General features: G+C 33.3%; 1 protein-coding gene across 3 annotated transcripts in view; it reads left to right on the top strand.

Moving 5' to 3' along the window:
- Positions 1-20,178, top strand: part of CLVS2 (clavesin 2) — an 87,907-nt gene extending 67,729 nt beyond the window's left edge. For 2 of the 3 annotated variants that reach the window (XM_057528097.1, XM_007190788.3), the window contains exon 6: positions 1,411-20,178. In XM_057528097.1, the coding sequence (XP_057384080.1) occupies positions 1,411-1,498 (88 nt within the window). In that variant the 3' untranslated portion in view covers positions 1,499-20,178. The remainder of the gene's footprint in view (positions 1-1,410) is intronic. The other variant, XM_007190789.3, reaches the window with a different exon arrangement.
- Positions 20,179-20,821: the final 643 nt, after the last annotated feature.

Here is a 20,821-nt window from a genome sequence, read left to right as displayed (position 1 = left end):
TCAGTTGAGTCTAAGAAAAACAGTGTTACAGGTCTAATTATTAAGTGCTTTGTGCAATTGTCAATTGTGTTAAAATGTATTTTATTCATGTACTTTTTTCTAAGATAAATTATCATTGCTCCTTCTCCTTCTCTCTCTCTCTCTCTGTCTCTCTCTCTCTGTCTCTTTCTCTCTCCTGCACACACACAGACACACACACAAACACACACACACACACACACACACACACCACATTCAACTGCAGTCAGTCTCCATTCTGACATATGCATCTAATACCTATTATTGAGGTAAAATAGTGAAAATGACTTAGGAAATAAACCTCCTTATTTTAAAGTTCTCACCTTCCTTTTCATTCTCTCTTTAGAAATGAATTTAAGTTTATTTAAATGAAGGAGTCAATTTATCAGTTAATTCTGTAATTATTTTTGCTTTGACAATTAGTTCCATTGCCGTTCTTTTTCATTAGCATGTGTGGTTGTATTTTAGCTTATAGTCTTTCTTTTTGAAAATTAATGAGGTCTGCTAAGTGGCATATTGCCACAGCAATAGCCAAATGGTTGGAATGCAGCAGCAGGGGAAAAATTCATTATGGAGGAGAATTTAAAAGGGCAGCTGCTTCTTTAATGCCATAGCCATTAAGATGGCAGCCTCCTGCCACCACAGTAGCACTTTTCATTGACTTTCCTCCTTCCCAGTTTTATGTTGTTTCCTAGTGAGGAATTGAGATATAATTCCCACCTGCTATCAAAGGCATGTGTAAGGGGTTTTCACATTATTTGCTTTCCTAATCATAAAGTGCTGCTGACTAAACAAGAGGGGTTTCTACTTTTCTTAAAGTTTTCAAGAGTAAGATTGATTTTACTCAGATGTCCTAATGGAAAATTTAACAAAACTCATATTGAAATATTGATTTTTTCCTAATGTTCTCATTAAATATAAAAAAAGATGGTTAAAAATGCACATTCCTGTTGAAGTCGTTTCATAGAGCCCTTTCAGACAGGAATCAAGGTTCCTTTTATTTCTACTTCTTTTCTTATAACAATAAGTTCACTGTAATAATTCCCCCATTTGGTGATCTCTTGGAATACATCAGTCCTGTACTAGAAATTCTCAGTCTCAAAGAAAAGTCTCTTGCTTGATTGTAAAGAAGAGAGCTTAAGCCTATTATTGTGTATTTAGAATCCTCTGCTGTGCATTATTCTATTCAGAGGCCAGAGGGGATTGTTTCCTTTGATGCAAAACATCACCATAAATGTATCTCTCTAAATGTGCAGCATTCTCAGTTCATAAATCTCTTGATGTAGAAGAAGTTAATCCGCATCCATGAGAGAAGTAATAAAGGAGAAAAGACAGAGAAGAGAACGTGATTGTTTGGCAGTAATGCACTGACATTGGCTTTATCATTTCCAGATCCCAATCAGTTGTGGATCCTACAGTGCTAAAACGCATGGATAAAAACGAGGAAGAAAACATGCAACCTTTGCTCTCTCTGGACTGATAACTTCTCTACCCTCCCCATGGATTAGAAATGGAAGGTACTTGTTTTCAGCACCAGGGCCAGCGCTGTGGAGGAATTACCAGCTGGAAATTTATTTATTCATGTTAATGTAGCATAATATATAAGACATCAGGCTTTCCCATTTGCCTGAACCATGGGTGCCCTGGTCTGGATTTTTTTTAAAAAGTCAATAATTTATTCTGTAAGTGCCAAGTTCTTTGTAAATACAATGTACTCTTCACGTCAAGTTTGTAAATTTTGGTAGTAACTTAAATTGGAAGATTGGCTTATGAGTCTATGCCAGTGATATGAACTATAACAAGAACAGAAAAGACACATAAACAATCAAAGCTAATTAAATGTAGCCCTGTTTCCTATGAAGCCATATTTCAGCTATCATAGTGATTGTTTCGTTGTTTTTCTCTGAAACTCTGTCGTACTCAAATGTACATTTAATGGGCACAGGGAACTAGATGATTCTAGGAAATTATTATGATAAATGTATTAACTGTCTAGTGATTTTCAGTTCACAGAAAACGTACCCTGGTGACTATCACTGGCCTTGCATTTGGAAGACAAGAAATGGCAAATGACCTGGTAAATTCAACACTTGAACTCTTCTATGTTGTTTAATTCCTGGAGTCTTGTGAAAAAATATGTTCCCCAAATTAAGATGTGGATTTCTGAAAGAGAGTGGATTCTTCTTAAACTGCTGTCTTCACAATGTGTCCTTTATTCCAGACCCCATTTTATCCCTGTCTGATGTACTTTAAGAAACTTTTCCCCCCAAAACTCTTTGACCAAGAGAAAGAGAACTCATACATGAATAGTGTTTGACAGCTAATTTTGAACATAAAAGTTGCCAAGTACCAATAAGGGGCTAATTTCTAATTCTTGTGCACTGGTTGAAAAAATATATATATTCACACACACGTATATATTTTTACTGAGCTCTAATAAATCCTTGATGTGACAGGCTTACAGAATAAATCACACATATTCAATGGTCTTAGAGATGTTATAGATTATTGTATGCAATGCTAACTCTGGAAAACCACTTCCACTAAAGTTAATGAAAATGAGGTATAGTAAAACAGACTTTCAGTGAACTTATTTAAGGGAATTCAATTTAATTTGTAATGCAATCTTGACTCTGCCATTTTAGTGAAATATATTTTTTCTTCAAAAAAACAACAGGTATCAACAAAGGCAGTAGGCAGTATCAGGTGATGGAGGGTAATATTGTTTTCCCCAAATTCAAGTTAATTTTCCTAATGATCCAGTAAGTACACATTTTCTTCTCAGAAAAGATTTTAAGAGCATATTGCATCCAGGAGAGATAATGAAATCTTCTGAGGACGTCTGAGATACTATATTATAGTATAAATCTAGATTTGGAATCCTTATGTTAAAGTTTTCATTTCATAAAAATTCTGCAATGATAGCACATTTTAAAAATTTAACTTTAAATTTCAAATTCTAGTGTGAAAAAGCAAGATTTTTACCACATTTTCAGAGTGGTAATTTTTGAGACTAAGGATTTAACATTAAAATATTCTTTTGAAAGAAAAATATCTCAAGGAACTTTTGGAAACCAACAAATAAAGGCATGTAGCAGCGTTCATATACTTCTTAGTCAAAAGCTTTAAAAAGTCCAGTTCTAATTCTACAGCCAAGAATCTTAAAATGAAGATCAGTACACGATTCTACAGTGTCACCAATGGACTGTCTAGTATTTGTAAAAATACATAAATATACATAAAAAATATGAATAAAATATACCTTAAAAATGCTGACCTCCAATCAAATGCAGAAGAATAATGACTGTCGGTCCTCTGCTCCACCCATAAATAGTACAGAGATTGGAATGCACTGGAATAAAAAGCCACAGCAACTCTTAATCTAAGAACCCTAACCAATGGTGTTCTTACATTTTTGCCAACTTGACATACATTTTTTAGCGTTGGGCTTTATATACTATACAAGCAAGTGTTAGACAATATGATGCATTGGAATAAAATGGAAACAAAGTAAGTACAGAAGGCCAGTCAACTTTTCATTTTCATGAGTTTCAATTGATATGCACCATTTATTGCCAATTTTCAGAATTCTACCAGCTTCAGATGTCAGCCAGCATAGCCAGCTTTTTTCCCCCCTTGTCATAGGCTAGTGTCATATACAAAAATAACTTGGAAGGCATATTTTCTGTGTATACCTACCCACTTATAAGTTATCATTCACACTCTCTCCCTACCCCACATTTGGAAACTGCATTGGCATTGCTGCTTGACTGCTCTTCTTCAAATGAGCAATTGAGAGTTGGCTGGATTGTGTAAAATATTTTTAAATGAATGAACAAATTACAACAATGATGTGTTTTGAAATTGCTGTATCTAGTTCGGTCTGCCTATGTCTTTTCAGTCTGGAAAAAAAATTTCCAGTAATGTTTTTGAAGCTGCTTAGAGAACATTTGATCAGCTTTATGAATTTTCCCCTCAGCACCAGCTAACTAACACTGTTTAGGAATTTTCTTTTTCCTCATGTCATTTTCTGTGTTATGTAGCTATGTCTACTGTTACATAACATAGTAAATAAGCACCCTTATATTCTTTCGATTTAATTGAGATAGTACTTCCCCACTCACACATACACACGAACACAGTACATCCCCACTCACATATACACACGAACACTACACTGTTTGCTCTAATGATTTGCCTCTCTATTTTGAGAGCTATGCTTTTCTTTTTCAGTTATCTTGTTACTTAAAATTTGTAGGCATCAAAGAATTACCACGTTTGATTTGGAATAGGCCCATAGTTTGTTTACTTCCCTCACTTAGCCTGCCTTACCTTCTATTTCTTGTATCATTTCTTTTCTCCAGTGTTTCAGGGGCAGCTGCTTCCAAAGCTGGTTTAAAAATAAGTAACTTCCTTATGTTGTCAGTGATATTTGCACACATTTTTGACTGATATTTTAAAAGGAAGAGATTATCATAAAAATATATTCTAAGAAATATGAAGAAGTGCCTCTTTAAAAAATGGAATAAAGCAGTGATACTAGAATATGGATTCTATTTGTTCTCTCTTCCAAAAAGTAAATACATGCGTCTATTATATTATAAGGGTGAAATATAGCTATAATTTGAAGAAGGATATTTGAGGTCTTGCTTTGAGTATTCTCGTATAGTATTGTCTTTATTGTGTAAGTTCAATACGGTAACTTCAACATGTTACTGACAAATATGGCACTATGCTAAAACAATATACAAATATTAAATTGAGTGTTGCAAGCAAGTTTTTGAAGTGCATGCATGATTACTTTTATTTCATTAATAGTTTGCATAAGTGTAGGCAGAGACATTCCTTAAGTGTTTTCATATAAAATGCTTGTTTACTTTACAGTACTGAAAATTCATACATTCATAAGCAAGAAAGCCAAGCAGCTGGGTTCTCTTTAATATTAACTAGGTCACATTGTTAAATTAAACATTTGAAGTTTCCATAATATTCCTGAGGGAACAGAGGTCCCTCTAATGCATCAAGATAATGCAGAATTGTTTTAAACATCAAGAAACATGTTTACTACTCTTCACAAAAAGAAACTTTTAGAGCTATGGCAGTGTGTCTTCAGGAACAGACTTCCTTTTCATCTACAAATAACCCAAAAGCATATGGACATGCTTATGGTCCTTTAAAGAAGTTATATCAGGAAAACCTGCTGAAAGGTTGTACAATCTTCTGTTATTTTATCTAAGCATCTAGCTGGTTTGGTTGGTTAATAATTTCTTTTGCTTCTTATTTGGTGTGTATTTATTAATGATTACTTGAAAAATTGCCACCAGTTATGAGGACATTTCAGAATGACTTTCAACACAAAAAATAAAAGGAGCAGAGCTCTGGCATGATGTGTGAACTTTCAGATATGGTGTTTATATTTTTTGCATCCATCAGCTAATAGGCAAATGTTCCATTTTATATGTGCTATATAGCTATATAGCCTAAGAAATAGTGATACATTTTAAATTTATGAGGCTGTTAGATGGTGTAAGAATCAGCAGATTATCTAAAATATATTGGAACAAACGTAGAGGATTGGCTAAATATCCAGTGTGTGTGCAATTATCTTTAGTAGTGAAAAGCATTTTGTTTTGTTTTGTTTTAGTTGAAAAAACTGTTTTCCAATATGCTATTGGAACTAGTTAGCACTATTACTATTTGAAAGGGAGAAAATAATAAATACATAAGGAGGCTTGGCTTTGAAACATTATTATATCACTTTAAAGGCTTAAAGCATATAATTTTTTTCATGAATTGAAGTTTTTATTTAGTAAATATCCATAGATTAGCCCGGCACATGGACATAATACTATGGAACCTATTCTGCGCTGAGCATGGGAATTTATTCCCCTGTACTGTAGGAGAAAAATATGAAATAACAATGCACTGGACTGAAACACTCAAGTTGTACTATTTTTTTTAAAGGCGTGCAAATGATACTGTTGAAATAAAAAAATAATTAGAAAACAAATAAGCATAGGTCTTAAATACAATAAATGCACTTTTATAGTAAATAGTGGACATTGTTACAATTCAGGTGTTTGGTCAGTCAGTATTTGACTTAGTTTCAAATTTCACGCAAATATTTTTTTCCTTAATGATATCAATGCATTTATTCTGTTAAAATTAGTTCCAGTAGTGAATGAGAGGGACCTAGATAAGAAGTGAACAAACCCTAAACCATATTAAAAAATTGCAATGCATTATAATTGGTTATATATAACAGAGGTTCAAAGCTTTGTCTTGTTCTTAATTCAGTTTTTCAGTTTTCATATTTGTGTTAAAGATAAATAAAACCCCCCAAACTAAGTAGTTTTTATTTTCAAAACAGATTAAATAAGATGTCTAAGAGGTAATTATACAAGTCTTTGATAAGAATACTGAGCACATGTTTACTATTTGGCTCAACTACCTTTGACCTTTTGAGGGAATTGTTTACTCCAATACAATATTACAAATGAGGTAATGTAATTTTGAATAAATATACATTTCTGCTTTAAAAAAGCCTTTATTTTGCATAAAGTAGATGTTGAATTTTGTAGTATGGATCTTTGCATCTGTGAAATGGAGATTTCTAAAATGTCATCTAAAAATGAGCAACAGTAACTTTATTTTGAGAGAAATTGTGGTTAGCTATTTTGGTTAGGACACCTGAAATTTTCTGATACTTGTATGTTTGGGGCTAAAGGGAAAAACACAATTCATTTCATCAAAATTACATTTTCAATAGTCTATAACTTCTAGACAAGCCTTCAAAGGAGAGCTTGAATGAAGAAGTAAGTTAACTTTTAAGTTGCATGGAGCAATGGGAATGATCAATAAGTAAAATAACTAACATTTTCACATTTTCATGTAATGATATTAGATTAGACAAAGAACTAAATTCAGAAATTTGAATTATAAAAAACATTGATTTAAATTCTATAAAAATAATTAAGTAAAATTAAAAAATATTAAGTAAAATTTAAAAAAATTCAGCCTGACTTGAAAAAAAATGCTTACTTAATAAATATACATTTGTATCTTCTGCGAGTTTTCCTCGTTTATCTTACCTGTGGATGAAAAACCATCTATGGAGGGGCCAGAGACACCTAACTAGAATCCTCTATAATTGATTTCATGACTTTCTTTAGCTCAAACGCAGATGATTTTCCTGTGCACAGCTTTTGAGGTTATCAAGTCTCGTTATTGCCGCCTCTTTCTAAAGCTCTGTCAGGAGGAGCCCAAGTTTCTAGCAGCTACTGCAGAAGCATCCTGAGTAGGAATAAAACAAGGGCAACCAGACAATACACAAAAAGCCAGAGATATGGTCTGCACTCCTTGTCACTTAAAAGCGCATTAAACTGTATTACTAATTCTAAATACAGAAAATGATTTCAAAATGTCAAGGCTTTCTGATATCAAGAGTTAAACATTCTTAGCCCAAGAACAGAGGCCATGGGGACATGATGGGCAGGGCTCTGGTGTGTAGTCTGTCTGCACACAGCAGCACCACCAAAACCCTTATCTCTAAGTATCACTTTTCTCTAAAAATAAAATATGCTCTTATTCCCTTTTTTCTAACTGGAAACATAAAAGTATCAGTTGGGAACCATAAATGCTTAGTTGTCTTTTAAGAAAAAAATGCTACGTTATACCCACATAATCACAACCCACTCAGTTGCATAGGACTAAAATATTTGCATCCTGATTTATAAATCCTTCCTAAAAATTTAAAAACATATATAATAAGACTTTATTGCTAGAAAATTATTAAATGTTCTTTGTATCTGGGATTCGTGGGGAAGACTGGTAATATCCTTTCTGTTGAATTCATATATCTAAACATTTTATTTGGCTGTTTAACGGACATCTCACATTTAACATTTACAAAACCAAACTTCTCTATCCTGAACCTGTTTCCTCTTTATAACCTTACCATCTCACTAAGAGTCAACCCTAACCTTCTAGTTTCTAGGGCTTAAAACATTATAGTCATCCTATCTCTCCTCTCTTGATCTCAAAACCACATCCAATCTGTTAGCTCATACTTTTAGCTCCTTTTCAAAGTATGGTATCCACACTCTGACCACTTCTCTAACCTTCATCATCAGTACCTTGCTCCAAGATTTCATTTTCCACCTGGAACAGTTTAATAATCTGAAAACTAGTCTCCTTGCTTCTGCCCTTGCCCCCTAGAGCTAATTTATAACACATTAGTGAGGGTGAGCTCAGATGATTTCATTCTTCTCAAAACTCTCTGCAAGAGTAAAAACCACAGTCCTTATAACGATGTTTGAGGAGGATTGATACGAAGTTTGTAAGCACCAGTATAACAGAAGAGCATATTTTCTGATTGGGCTGGCATCTTTACCTGTACGATGCGAATGTAATTGTCAAGTAATTTCTTGCTTCTAAAGTTCTAGACACTATACCCTCTCACCCCTGACCTTGACTTTTCTTAGATCATCTCTTAAGCTTTCATCTACTCTTTATTGTCTTGCTAAACTCTCATCCTTGAGCTTCCAGGAAATTGCCAAGCATTCCTCCACCTCAGAACTTTTACTCTCTGTTCCTTCTGCCTCTTTCCCCCAGATATCCCCGTAGCTTATTCCCTCATCTCCTTCAGATCTTTGCTCAAATGACACCTTCTTAGAACTCTCTGGATTTCCCTATTTAAAATCACATGGCCCTGTGGTTCTTCACGTATTGTTTTCTGCTCTATTTCTTCTCCATAGCTTTTATCACCTTCTAATACATCATAAAGCTTATTTATTTTGTTCACTTTGCATTTTCCCCTAATGGAATATGAACTCCACACAGGCAGAGACTTGTGTCTGTCTTGTTTACTGTTGTATTACCAGTGCCTTGAATAGTGACTGGAATTTAGTAGCAAATCCAAAAAGACTGCATGAATATCTTAAGTTGTTTCAGCAAGTTATGTATTAGCCAGTAGTATACATTTAAGGAGAGTCCTTTTTTCCTTAATAAGAAATATTTTTTTAAAACTCATCATCAAAGTGGGAAGTTTTACCTCTCTGATGATGATGGAATCATGAGCCGAGAATTCTCTTCCCCTTTCTCCCAAATCTGGTCTCTACTCCAGGGCCTAAATTTTACATAACTGTTTGAGCTTTATCTTTGGAAGTCACCCTAAGATCATTAGATGTTGTGTCTGTATATTCTTGGCTTATATTTACACCTAGAGAGACTACAAGATACCTCAGATGAAAAGTCATTTTGAGCTCAAAACCATAGTAAATTGTTCTTTGTTGATTACCCTAGTTAATTCCAATTTTTAAAAATTGCAGGAAATTAAAAGACCATAGTTCTTCCACTATGGAAGACAGATCAAGAGAATATGCCTATATACTTACTTTTACTGGAAATGAGAGGGAAAAGAGAGGGAAGAAGGAAAGAGATTATGATCACCCTTTCTCTGAAACAATTATAAATGAGGAAGTTTTTTGGTGTTTCTAAGAGCTTCCCATGATCTAGAAATCTATATTATTACAACTACTTAGTCCATGAGCCCTCTTAACAGAAGTCTTATATCAAATGAGTTTTATATTTGATATCTTTACATATTTCTTATACTCCTGACACCACATGACAGGAATTGATCAAGCTCATATAGTCTAACTAGCTTTCCAACTTTCTCCCTTCTCTGTACTTTACTTGCAGGTATCATTTTCTGAACTTTACAATCACATTTTTTTTTTTGTCCTTAACTATCCGCATATTTTTTTTTTTATAATTTGGACACACCCATAATTTTAGTAACCGAATATCTTAGATATTGATTCTTGGTGTGACAAGTTTCTGATTTTTATCCTTTGCAGTTTATCTTTTTGTTCTTGCTAAACCTATGCTATTCCTTTTCCCCCACTACACTTTTGTGCCTTTCCCTACATTGTAATAATTCAATCCTCCAGTTTTATAATTTCCTACCAGGACTTCTATTAAGAAGACACTGAAAATAAAGGATTGACAGGTGGTATTGAAGAAGGAACTATAACTTGAAAAATAAGGATAGATGCTTGAAAGTGTTTTCAGAAGACAACCAGTCTTTAGTGACTTTGTGATGTATAGTATGTACATTGGTACTCAGTAATGATCATGTTTCTTGTCAGTTGCATAAATATATTGCAGTCAGTGTTAATGGATAGTTTGGAAAACCTTCTTCTATAGAGAAGAGATTAAATGGCTCTTGCTCAGAAACAAGGCAGGATTTTCTTGTATTTCTATCCTTGACAGTCTGTACAGTAGAAGCCATTTGCCTCTGTGGCAACATTTTTTGCCAATCTTCAAGAATGTGTTTAGCACCACTTCAGAAATAAAGGATTCAAGCTCAAGTATGCACAGTACATGGAAGATACTGTAATTCATGTTATCTTTTACTCAATTTTATTTTTTTCATGAATTATTTTTATGATTGAATCCTAACAATATGTTCTTTGATAAATTTATTCATTATATCCACTTTTTAATGGACTTAGAAATTTTACAAAATAGGTCACTGTTTATTATATTCTTAAACCCATAGTATCCATGTTTCATTTAATGTCTAGATTATTCATGTCTGTTGATTTCTAAGGACAAATGAATTTCTGTTAAATAAAGTGTCGCTAAATGAAATTTCAGATTCTAAAATGTGGATGTGTGTATATGCCCTTTCAATCTTTTCGTCATAAGCTAAATTCCTTTAAATTTAGAAGACATCGTATCAAATAGCTATGAATAACTTTGTCATTAAAAATGGAGACATATGAAATTGGTGTTAGTATTTAGAAGTATAAAATACTTTTAAAGGGACGCTAAACATTTGTGGGCATATTGTAATGTTATTTTGAATTTATTGTTGACTTGACACAATATATTTGATGAGATTGTTATAAACAACAAATCACTAGAAAGAACTTAGTGACTTCTGGAATGACAGAATGGTGATCCAAACCAGTGTCAGCTGTAAAGTCCTCCCCTTGAAGCAGTGGAATGGACTGGGTGATGATTTCAGTTTATTTCATTTTTAACATTAACAAACATTAATTGAGCACTTATTCTGTCCCAGGTACTGTTCTAAGCTCCAGAGGTACAGGAGTAAACAAAAGCAAGACTTTGTCTTTATGAAAGTCTTATTCTGGTGGAGAAGACATGCAAAAAGTAGATAAGAAAAATTATATACTGTCAGGTAGTAGTGTAAGTACAATGAAGACTTATTAGTTTAATTTGTGTGACCTCTGGCACTCTGTTTCCTCACCTGTGAAATGGGACAATACTTGTACTAAAAACATGAGCTAGATCTTGTTAGAAATCCTCTTGTTAATCTGGCCCCTTACCTTTCATGGAAAAATACAATATAATCTATCCTTCTCCATGCTATTTTGGGGCTGGCTATCAGGATTCTTCAGTTCCTTCATTTCTGCTCAGCACTGGCAGTGGTTGCCAGGGCTGCAGATGCTCACAGAAAATGAATCTTACAACCTGCGTTTCAGGGTCATCCAGAGGTACCAGCTCCTGCCTAGTTTTGTCCCTTTTAAGGTAAATTCCATACTGCTTTAATTTATTATATGTGAAAAATAAACATCAATTTTCATCAGAAAAGAAGACAAAAAGAACGAAAGATAAATGAGCCCTGATAGACAGCACAATTTAATCTTTCCATTTAATCTGTTATTTTCCCTTATCCACAGGGAGAACCACAAACCCATGGTTTTCCTGAAAAGGTTTGGGTGGTATTCTATGTATCAGTATCACAGTTAAAGGGAGCTCCGACCATTGTAGATCCAGAGGTGTTAATTTAGGTAGAATTAAAAGGATTACTTCCTGCTGGTACGTGAAACTTAGAAGTTTTGCTTTTTATACAGTAGTCATATTATAAAATACTCAGAGAAACTTGTGAGAAAGTTTGGACAAAGTACAAGACACCATGAATATAGATTATAACTCATCTCGGAGGAGCCGTGAGCAAATAAAAGTTTCACTTATGAAATAGAGAGAAAAACAGCAAATGACTTCCATCTTAGGGAAACATAGGGCTTCTCTATTTCTGTTCATACAGAAAAATCACTAAAGGAAAGTGTCTGTATTAAGGCAGGCTAGATGCCATGTTAGTTAACTAGTAGAAAAATTGAGTCTTCTTTCACATACTGACTTTCATAAAGGAATATTTCAGACCACCAACAGTTGATTCATTAAATTTATGGGAAAAAAACATAATCTATTATAATCATAATAAAACATCCTGTTTTTGAAAGCAGGAAAGTATTACCTATTTTTGTGAGCTGATGTGTTTCTGAAGTCTTTATAAATTTATTTCCCTCATTGATTATATACTAAAGATTTTAGCCAGTCTCTAGAAAAAAATAGTGGTTTTTAAACAACTTACATACTAAAAGGTATTTGAAAGCAATTTTTCTAGTGCAAAGAATTTTAAACTTTATTTTGCCACAGTGGCTCTTTTGTCATTTAATGGATATTATAAACAAGTTTTAACAAACTTTTCTCAAAAATAGTAAAACAAATTATAGATGTAATTCAAGACTTTAAAAAAATCTAAGAATCTGTAGCATACATATTTTTAACTTGGAACGATTATGAGGATATTTGGTAATTATTCAATATATTTGATTAATGAAGATTGTCAAACAGACAGATGTTAACACCTAAGGAAAAAAGCAAAACAAGCTTTCTTATTATACCTCAGTCATGGCCCTCCTCACCACAATCAAAAACTACCTCTCTTTTTGTTTTCCTTGAGAATAATAGATGCTACTGCTAGAAGATCCTTCAGAGATTAAGTAATCCAAATTGCTCATTTTATTAGTATATAAATGGAAACCTATAAGGTCTGTCTTGCTAGAAGTCACACAACTAATTAAGGGAAATGCTGGTACTAGAATGAAGATTCAACCAATTTGGTGATACTTTTGTTGCTTTTAATAACTTCTTCCTTGCTCTCCTAACCCTTTTCTATTAAACTCTCTTCTCTTGCATATGTCCCCATTTCATTTTTTTCATTTTTTCCCCCATACCATTTACTGTGCTTGGAATTCTCCACCAGTATTATATTAGGTAAAACATCTACTAACACTAAGAGCACAATATTCAGGGATATTAAAATTAGAAACAGACTGTACATATCCACTATGCGCAGCCTTTGAAAGGATCTTAACAATCAGTAGATGTGGCATAAGCCCAGTCCTGCAGGAAGATGGAACTTTATCAGGCCTATGACTAAGAAAACAATAGTCAGTCAATGAAGCCAACTATATTGTGTTTAGAAACATGTGTTCCTTGATTTCAAGAAGAAAATGGGATGGGGAGCAGCTCAGCACAACTACTCAACTTAACTCTTGACTATCGTCTCTACATTTGTCAACGATTAAAGGCAAATCAAAGGCCAGGAGGTTGGTGACTTTTTCTATCATGATGGCTGCCAATCAACTATGGGAGAGCTGTGGTACTGTTTCGGAGAGAGCTTCCCACAGGCATTTCCCCTATTGTGTTACCTTATTGTGAGCTTGTCTCATAGGATTTGCTATAGGAATTTTATGGGCTGGTATCTTTCACAGATTGGATTTTCTCAAATCTTAAGGAAAAAATTGGAGAGAACTATAGATCTTAACAAATTGGTTAATCTAAGTGTTCAAAAATATTTAATTCATTTCACTAAAAAGGAGTAAAAAGGTTCTGTATCAGATTTTATCTGAGATTATCTCAGCATTGCTATTGTTAAGTTTGGAAAATGGTGGCTTTGGAGTTACTTGGCCATTATCATTTTATCTGACTTTTTAACTGCATTTTAATATTTTTTTAAATAATGTGTGAAAATATGGTATTAGACCCATACTGAGAACATAAATGTTACACAGAGTCAACTATCTTAAAATAATGCACTTTAAAAAACCCATAGTACTTATAATACTATTGTATTCTAAGTTGGGAGTAATCTAATTTAAATATATTTCTCTTTGGGAAACAGAATTATAATTAAAAACAGCATAGCTTCATACAGCATACCACATATTATGATAAATTTCAAATGCAAGCCCTTTAAAAGTCAAAAGACAAAGGACAAATTGGGAAAATTTTTCAACTCATATCACAGATATAGAGCTAAGTTCTCATGTATTAAAAGGTTTCTAGAAATTGATGAGAAAAAGAAAAACCCAATAGAAACATGGGCAGCTGATATAAACATATGGTTCACAGAAAAGAAAACACAGTATCTCTAAAAATATGAAAAGATCCTGTACCATGCTCAAAATGAGAGAAATAAAAATTCAGTGGAGCAGTTTCATAGCACACTCTCTTTTGAGGAGGCTGTGGGGAAATAAGTTCTTCCTCACATTGCTTTCATGATGGATGACAGTTTGGCAATATCTATCAAAACTACAAAAGGAAGTGTACTTTGACTCAGCCATTCCACTTTTGGGAATTTATCCTTCAAACATACTTGCATACATGAGAAATATTTCATAGGATATATTCAAATGTATTTCCAAGGATATTCATAGGATAATTGTTTGCAAGAACAAAAAAATTGGAAGAAAAAATGTTTAAAAATATATGCTGTATCCATAGAAAGGATACTATACAGGTCTGATATAATCTGCTTAAATAAACCAGAATACTATACAAACCTAAAAATAATGAGGAAACACTTTATGTACTAAAATAGAAAGATCTCTAAGATACATTGTTCAGAAAAACAGCAAGGTACAGAATATTGTACAGAATATGTTATAGTTAATGTAAAAAAGTGGGGAAGGGAATAAAATAAATATACATATTTGCTTGTATATTAAGGAAATGCAGAAAAATACAAAGGAATTAATAACATTTGTTGTCTGTTGGGGGAGATGGAAATTGGGTAGATTGAGCAAGGGTGGGAAGGAAATTTGCACTTTTCACCTTTCCATTTTTTTTAATTGAACTTTGTGCATGTATTATTTATTGAAAAATCAAATAAAAACTTAAGAAATTGTTATTGTCTTAAGCCATTCTGACATTGCTAATAGTTTAAAAGTTTGTAGTATATATACGGAATAACAGAAGGAGTACCCATATATCCATACCTCGGCTTAAGATATAGACCATTACCAATAGTTTTAAATCCTCCTTCACGTCTCTACATGATGCCATCTGATTCCACTTAAAGATAGCTATCCCAAATTATGTTGATTATTAATTTTATTTTCTCTATAGTTTTACCACTTATGAGTAGATCTCTGAAAAATTTAGCATTGCAAAGAGCAAGATTGGATTTTCTCTTCTTTGAATGGCAAACTCAGTTAAAATTATCTGGGACTGGTATTTTCCTTATGTAAATATTTATACCCTTAATAGCACATCCTCAATGATTTCAGGACTATTACAATTTTCAGTTTCTAGTTGAGTTGGTTTAGGCTATTGTACAGGCATACCTCATCTTATTGTGCTTTTCTTTATTATGCTTTGCAGATATTGTGTTTTCTTACAAATTGAAGGTTTGTGTCAGTCGTGCCTGGAGCAAGTCTATTGGCTGCATTTTTCCAACAACATTGTCTTACTTTGTATCTCTGTGTCACATTTTGGTAATTCTTGCAATATTTCAAACATTTTCATTATTATTATATGTGTTATAGTGCTCTGTGATCAGTGATCTTTGATGTTACTACTGTGACTCACTGAAGCCTCAGATGATGGTTAGCATTTTTTAGCAATAAAATATTTTTAATTAAGGTACATACATTGTTTTTTAGACATAATACTCTTGCATACTTCGTAGACTATAGTATAGTGTAAACATAACTTTTATATGCACTGAGAAAGCAGAAAATTTGTATGACTGGCTGTATGGCAATATTCACTTTACCTCAGTGGTCTGGAACCCAACCCACAATATCTCTGAGGCATGCCTGCCTGTATTTCTTTTTCTAGAAATTTGATCATTTTCAATAAACTTTTCAATTTTTTTGCATAAATTTTATATTAATCTCTGTTTTTTAAGTACATATGCTGTATTTGTATTCACCTCCCCTTCCTACTCCTCATATTATTAATATATGTCTTTTTTATTAGTATTGCCATAGGCCTTTGTATATCAATAGTTTAGTTGAAACTGTATTGTACTTTTGCTTCTTATTTCACTAACTCCACTGTATTATATTTTATTTGCCTTTTTCTTTGTGTTAAATTTTGTGGATCTTTTTTAAAAACATGAATTCTTAATTTGGATTCTAAATTATTAAGTCTTTCTTATTTTCTAATATTAAAATTTTTGAAAGCTATGCATTTTTTTCTTTAGAAAATATATATTTTCTCTTTTTTTCCAAAACATTTTACATTTTTGCCTCTCACATTTAATCCTTGACCTCTGTGGAACTGATATTTGTACACAGTGAATGATGGAGATCAAATATTGCCCTGTCCCCATCAAGCATCTAACCTTAGTCTTAAATAGCCCTGACTTCATTTACTGTTGTGTGCTTCAAATGTTCCAGCCTTGTACAGGGCCCCTGCTTTATCTCCTATACTTTCAGTAACTATTCAAGCCAAAACTTCAGATGAAACGGGAATGGCAAAAGATCCCAAGTCAATGGTTGTCTTCAGTCTTTGAAATCCTTCCTCAGATTCTCACACCTGTCTTGTATTTATCATCTGAGGATTTCCCTTATTTTCTTGTCAGTTTAGCATTATTTAAATAATTGTTTTTAAATATAGCATTTCTTTTTATTTTACAAAGGGAGGAATTGTCACAGTACCTACATATCAATAGTACAAGAAGTCTTTTGAATTGATTGCCATTTTAAGAACTTTTAACTCCAGCAGAATAAAAGCACTGGAATAATAAGCCTAATTTAGTTTTTAAGAAATATATATTCTAGGAACTTTGCTACTCCCTTTGTGATGTGTTTTTTATCACCAATACTCTTGGCATGTGCCTCAATGCAATGTGTTTCAATATTGTACATTAAAAGAAAGAAAAGAAAATATCAGTGTAAGAGGCTGAATACTCGCTGATTTAAGAATAAATGTCTAGACATTGTAGATGCGCATTAAGTCAGGTATTCTATTTTGGTTGGAATTGACAGTAACTTTCCTTGGAATCACAATTGCTTAGTCATTTATTCTTCTCTTGCATATAATTTATGTATTGGTCTAGGCAAAAATCTCTCAGACTTTACCTGCTGCCTATGCACTTTTCCATAAGTTTAGACAGGATTTTCTGAGGTCATGTATATACAGAAAGTATTCAACAAGGAGTCTGTCATTTCCCATGGATTTCTTCTGTTTAAATAATTACCTAGCAAAGATGAAATCCTCTCTGGATTATAGGAGGCAATGTTATAGAAAGCAAAATACTCTAGTGGTATTCTTTTGCCTCTAATTTTTCTAGGGTTCAGAACCTCCAGGTTGTTTCTAAAATAGTTTCTTAGTAAAATCATTTTATACCTTTTAGAATGGGTGTTCGAGAGTCAGAGGTGATCTCTTATAAGATTTGTCATTTGTGGGCCAACAAGAAATCCATCACAATTTACTCAGAACCTAAAGTGACTTTTATATTATTAAACAGCTCTCTACAATTGCCTGGATAAAAAGGTTCAAAGTGGGTATTAATAACATAGATAGATTAAAACAACTCATACATATTAAAAAATCAGGAACAAACAAAAATAACCATGTCTGCCATGATGCCCTAGAATAATGGTTAGCACTGTGGCCCCTCAGGTCAGACACTGAGTTTAAGTCTTTAATGTAAGTTTGCTAGAGCTGCCTTACCAAAATACCAGAGACTGGGTGGCTTAACCAGCAGAAATGTATTTCTCACCCTCATGGAGGTTACAAGTCCAAGATCAAGGTGTCTGCATGTTTGGTTTCTTCTGAGGCTTCTCTCCTTGACTTGGAGATGGCTGCCTTCTCACTGTGTCCTTACATGGTCTTTCCTCTATGCACCTGCACCGCTGGTGTTTCTCCATGTCCAAGTTTCTTCTTCTTATCAGGGTACCAGTTAGAATGGATTCAAACCTACCCTAACAGCCTCATTTTAATTTAATTACTTCTTTATTAAAGGCCCTATCTCCAAATGCAATCACGTTCTCAGGTACTGGGGTTTAGGGCTTCAATATATGAATTTGGCAGGGTACAGAGCAGGGGAGGATACAATTCAGACCATAATACCCTTGTTTGTCGTTCACCAGCTGTGAGACATCAGGCCAGTTTTTTTTTTTTTTTTTCATCTTCTTTGTACCATTAAGATTGTTGTGATTATTAAAGAATAAGAAACGTGCAAAACACTTAGGATAATGCCTGGTAAACAGCAAATGTTAACTATTAGTGTTAATTATTACAGAATGGAAACTATGAATTTTTACATTTAAGTAAAAAATTATGAAATACAAAGTGCTCTGAAGATATCAAGTACGTCTAGTGGGTTTACAGTGTACATGTATTCTATTTCCTTGTTGATCTTCTGTCTAGTCATTCTATCCATTATTGAAAACGGAATTTTGAGAACACCAACTACTACTGTTGAATTGTCTATTTCTTCCTTCAATTCTGTCAGTTTTTCTTTCATGTATTTTGGGGCTCTACTATTAAGTACCTGAAGGTTTATAACTGGTATGTCGTCAATGGATTGACCCTTTTATCATTATAAACTGATCTTAGTGTTAAGGAAAACATCTATAACTGAAAGTCATAAACATTATTGGCCTCTTTTGCTCCAGATTTCTTCATCTTTTATATTTATATGTGTAGTAGCCTTTTCCTGGCCTTAGAACCCCATTTGAAGAGAGAGAAAACTACTATGGTGCTTTGACCAATGTCTCCTGCTACATCCATCCTTATGTGCTCTTGCCACTAATAACTCATGCCCATCAATTGAGGATGCAGCTTACCAAGGCAAATGAGGAATTGGAAAATAGCAAGTATCATGAAACTGAACTAGAAGCCAAAGGAGACCAAGGCTTCTCAGTGTGCGTTGACTGTTATTAAGCAAAACTGAAAATTATGACAGAGTCTCAAAATATTGATAAATATTGAAATAATATTGGTCATTATGTTTGCTGTCAATATTGTCAGTAGTACAGACAGTAAAATGATTATTGATTGATTGCTAAAGTTACTAAAGACACTGAATTATATTACTTTATCTTAGTTATTACTTAATACATAGCTTATTCTACTTTTTAAATGTTCTTAATAAACATGGAAGAAGAGAGAACATATTATGTACCAAGTACTTTTTTAATGTAAAGAAGCTATTTTAACTCATACTTCAGTTTGATGAAAGTAAAGACTTTGTGAAGATGAGTTCAGAGTAATAAATGGAAGAAGCAGGATTTTAAAACTTGGGTATCTAATGCTCAGGTTATTTCTACTACAACTTCCTGCTACTTAAAAATATCTTGACATTATCCCAAATTAATTTTATCAGGATATTCTGCTTTTTAGAGCTCTCATTAATAAAAATGTTATAACTTAACATATGTTATAAAGTGAAGCATATCAGTCATGTCATATATAACATGTATTGTGTAATCCAAACAGATTGTTTAAGTGCTATTGAAATAGATTTTGTCATTTATAGTAATAAAAATACCCTCTCTATTATGTTTATTTAGTGCAATGTGGTCTTCACCATTGACACATTTGCAAAATGTGTCAGTAAAAGGAAGATCGAAGACACAGAAGATCTCATAAAACAGAACTATCTGCAATGTTGACATACTCTTAGTGCAAGGTAGTGACAATGGTGTGAAAGTTCTGGTGGACATATGTCACTATTTCTATGTCAAAGGCAAAGCTAAGTGAAAAATAGGAGTGGACATTCTCATAAAGGAGATTCATGTATATTATCTCAACATGTATGTATATTATCTCAAGCTACTTGGAAATGATAATCAAGAAATGACTTCCAATGTTCCTGATAACTGAGAAGAAATGTGGCATGTGTTAGATGTGTTAGAGCTTTTTGAAGATTGGGTTTTAAACAAAAGTATTTTATAAAAGAAGAAAAATGTGAGAAACATATGCTCTGATGACTTACTATTCATGAATGTGTGAGTTTACTTAAGATACATATGATCTCCATAGAGCAGAGAATGGGGACACTGGGAGGGTCTCTGGCTGTCTTCTTTCACATGACAGGTTTGTTGAATGAAAAGAAAGTCATAATCAAGTGCTTACTCTTATCCTTATCTCTTTTATTTTATATTTATTTATTCTTTGGCCTCGCCATGCAGCGTCCAGGATCTTCGTTCCCCGACCAAGGATCAAACCCACACCCCCTGCAGTGGAAACACAGTCTTAACCACTGGACTGCCAGGGAAGTCCTCCTCTAATTTTAGAAAATCCCTTACACTGATTCCATTTATCTAATCCTGTTATGTTGCTTTTTCCTTGAGATGACATAGTAAAAAAAAAAAAAAAGATGTTTAACAGATTTCTGGGAACACAAACAATTGAAACAAACCTTTACTTGGTTGATTATATTAACCATATGGCATCTACCAGTTTCTGAAGAGAAAATGCGAACAGAGATTTTGAAAAGAAAAAGAAGCAAAAATAGAGACATGAGATATATAAAAAACATTTTGGTTGATTTTAAAAAATTTTTCCTGGATGGTTTCTCTGGAATAAGAAGTGAGAAATTACATAGACTGAATCATTTGATTCTGTCTGTAGCTAGTTAAGTGATATTAGGAGTAGATCAGCTGGGAAACTGCCTAGAAAGATGTTCCATATGGGACACAAAATCATTATTGACATAAATTGGAAAAATTTAAATTGTTCCTGT

The sequence above is a fragment of the Balaenoptera acutorostrata genome, chromosome 14 (genome assembly GCF_949987535.1).
Source record: "Balaenoptera acutorostrata chromosome 14, mBalAcu1.1, whole genome shotgun sequence".
Taxonomy (NCBI): domain Eukaryota; kingdom Metazoa; phylum Chordata; class Mammalia; order Artiodactyla; family Balaenopteridae; genus Balaenoptera; species Balaenoptera acutorostrata.
Note: the sequence above shows the minus strand (reverse complement) of the source record. Positions and strands in the feature narration are given on the sequence as shown.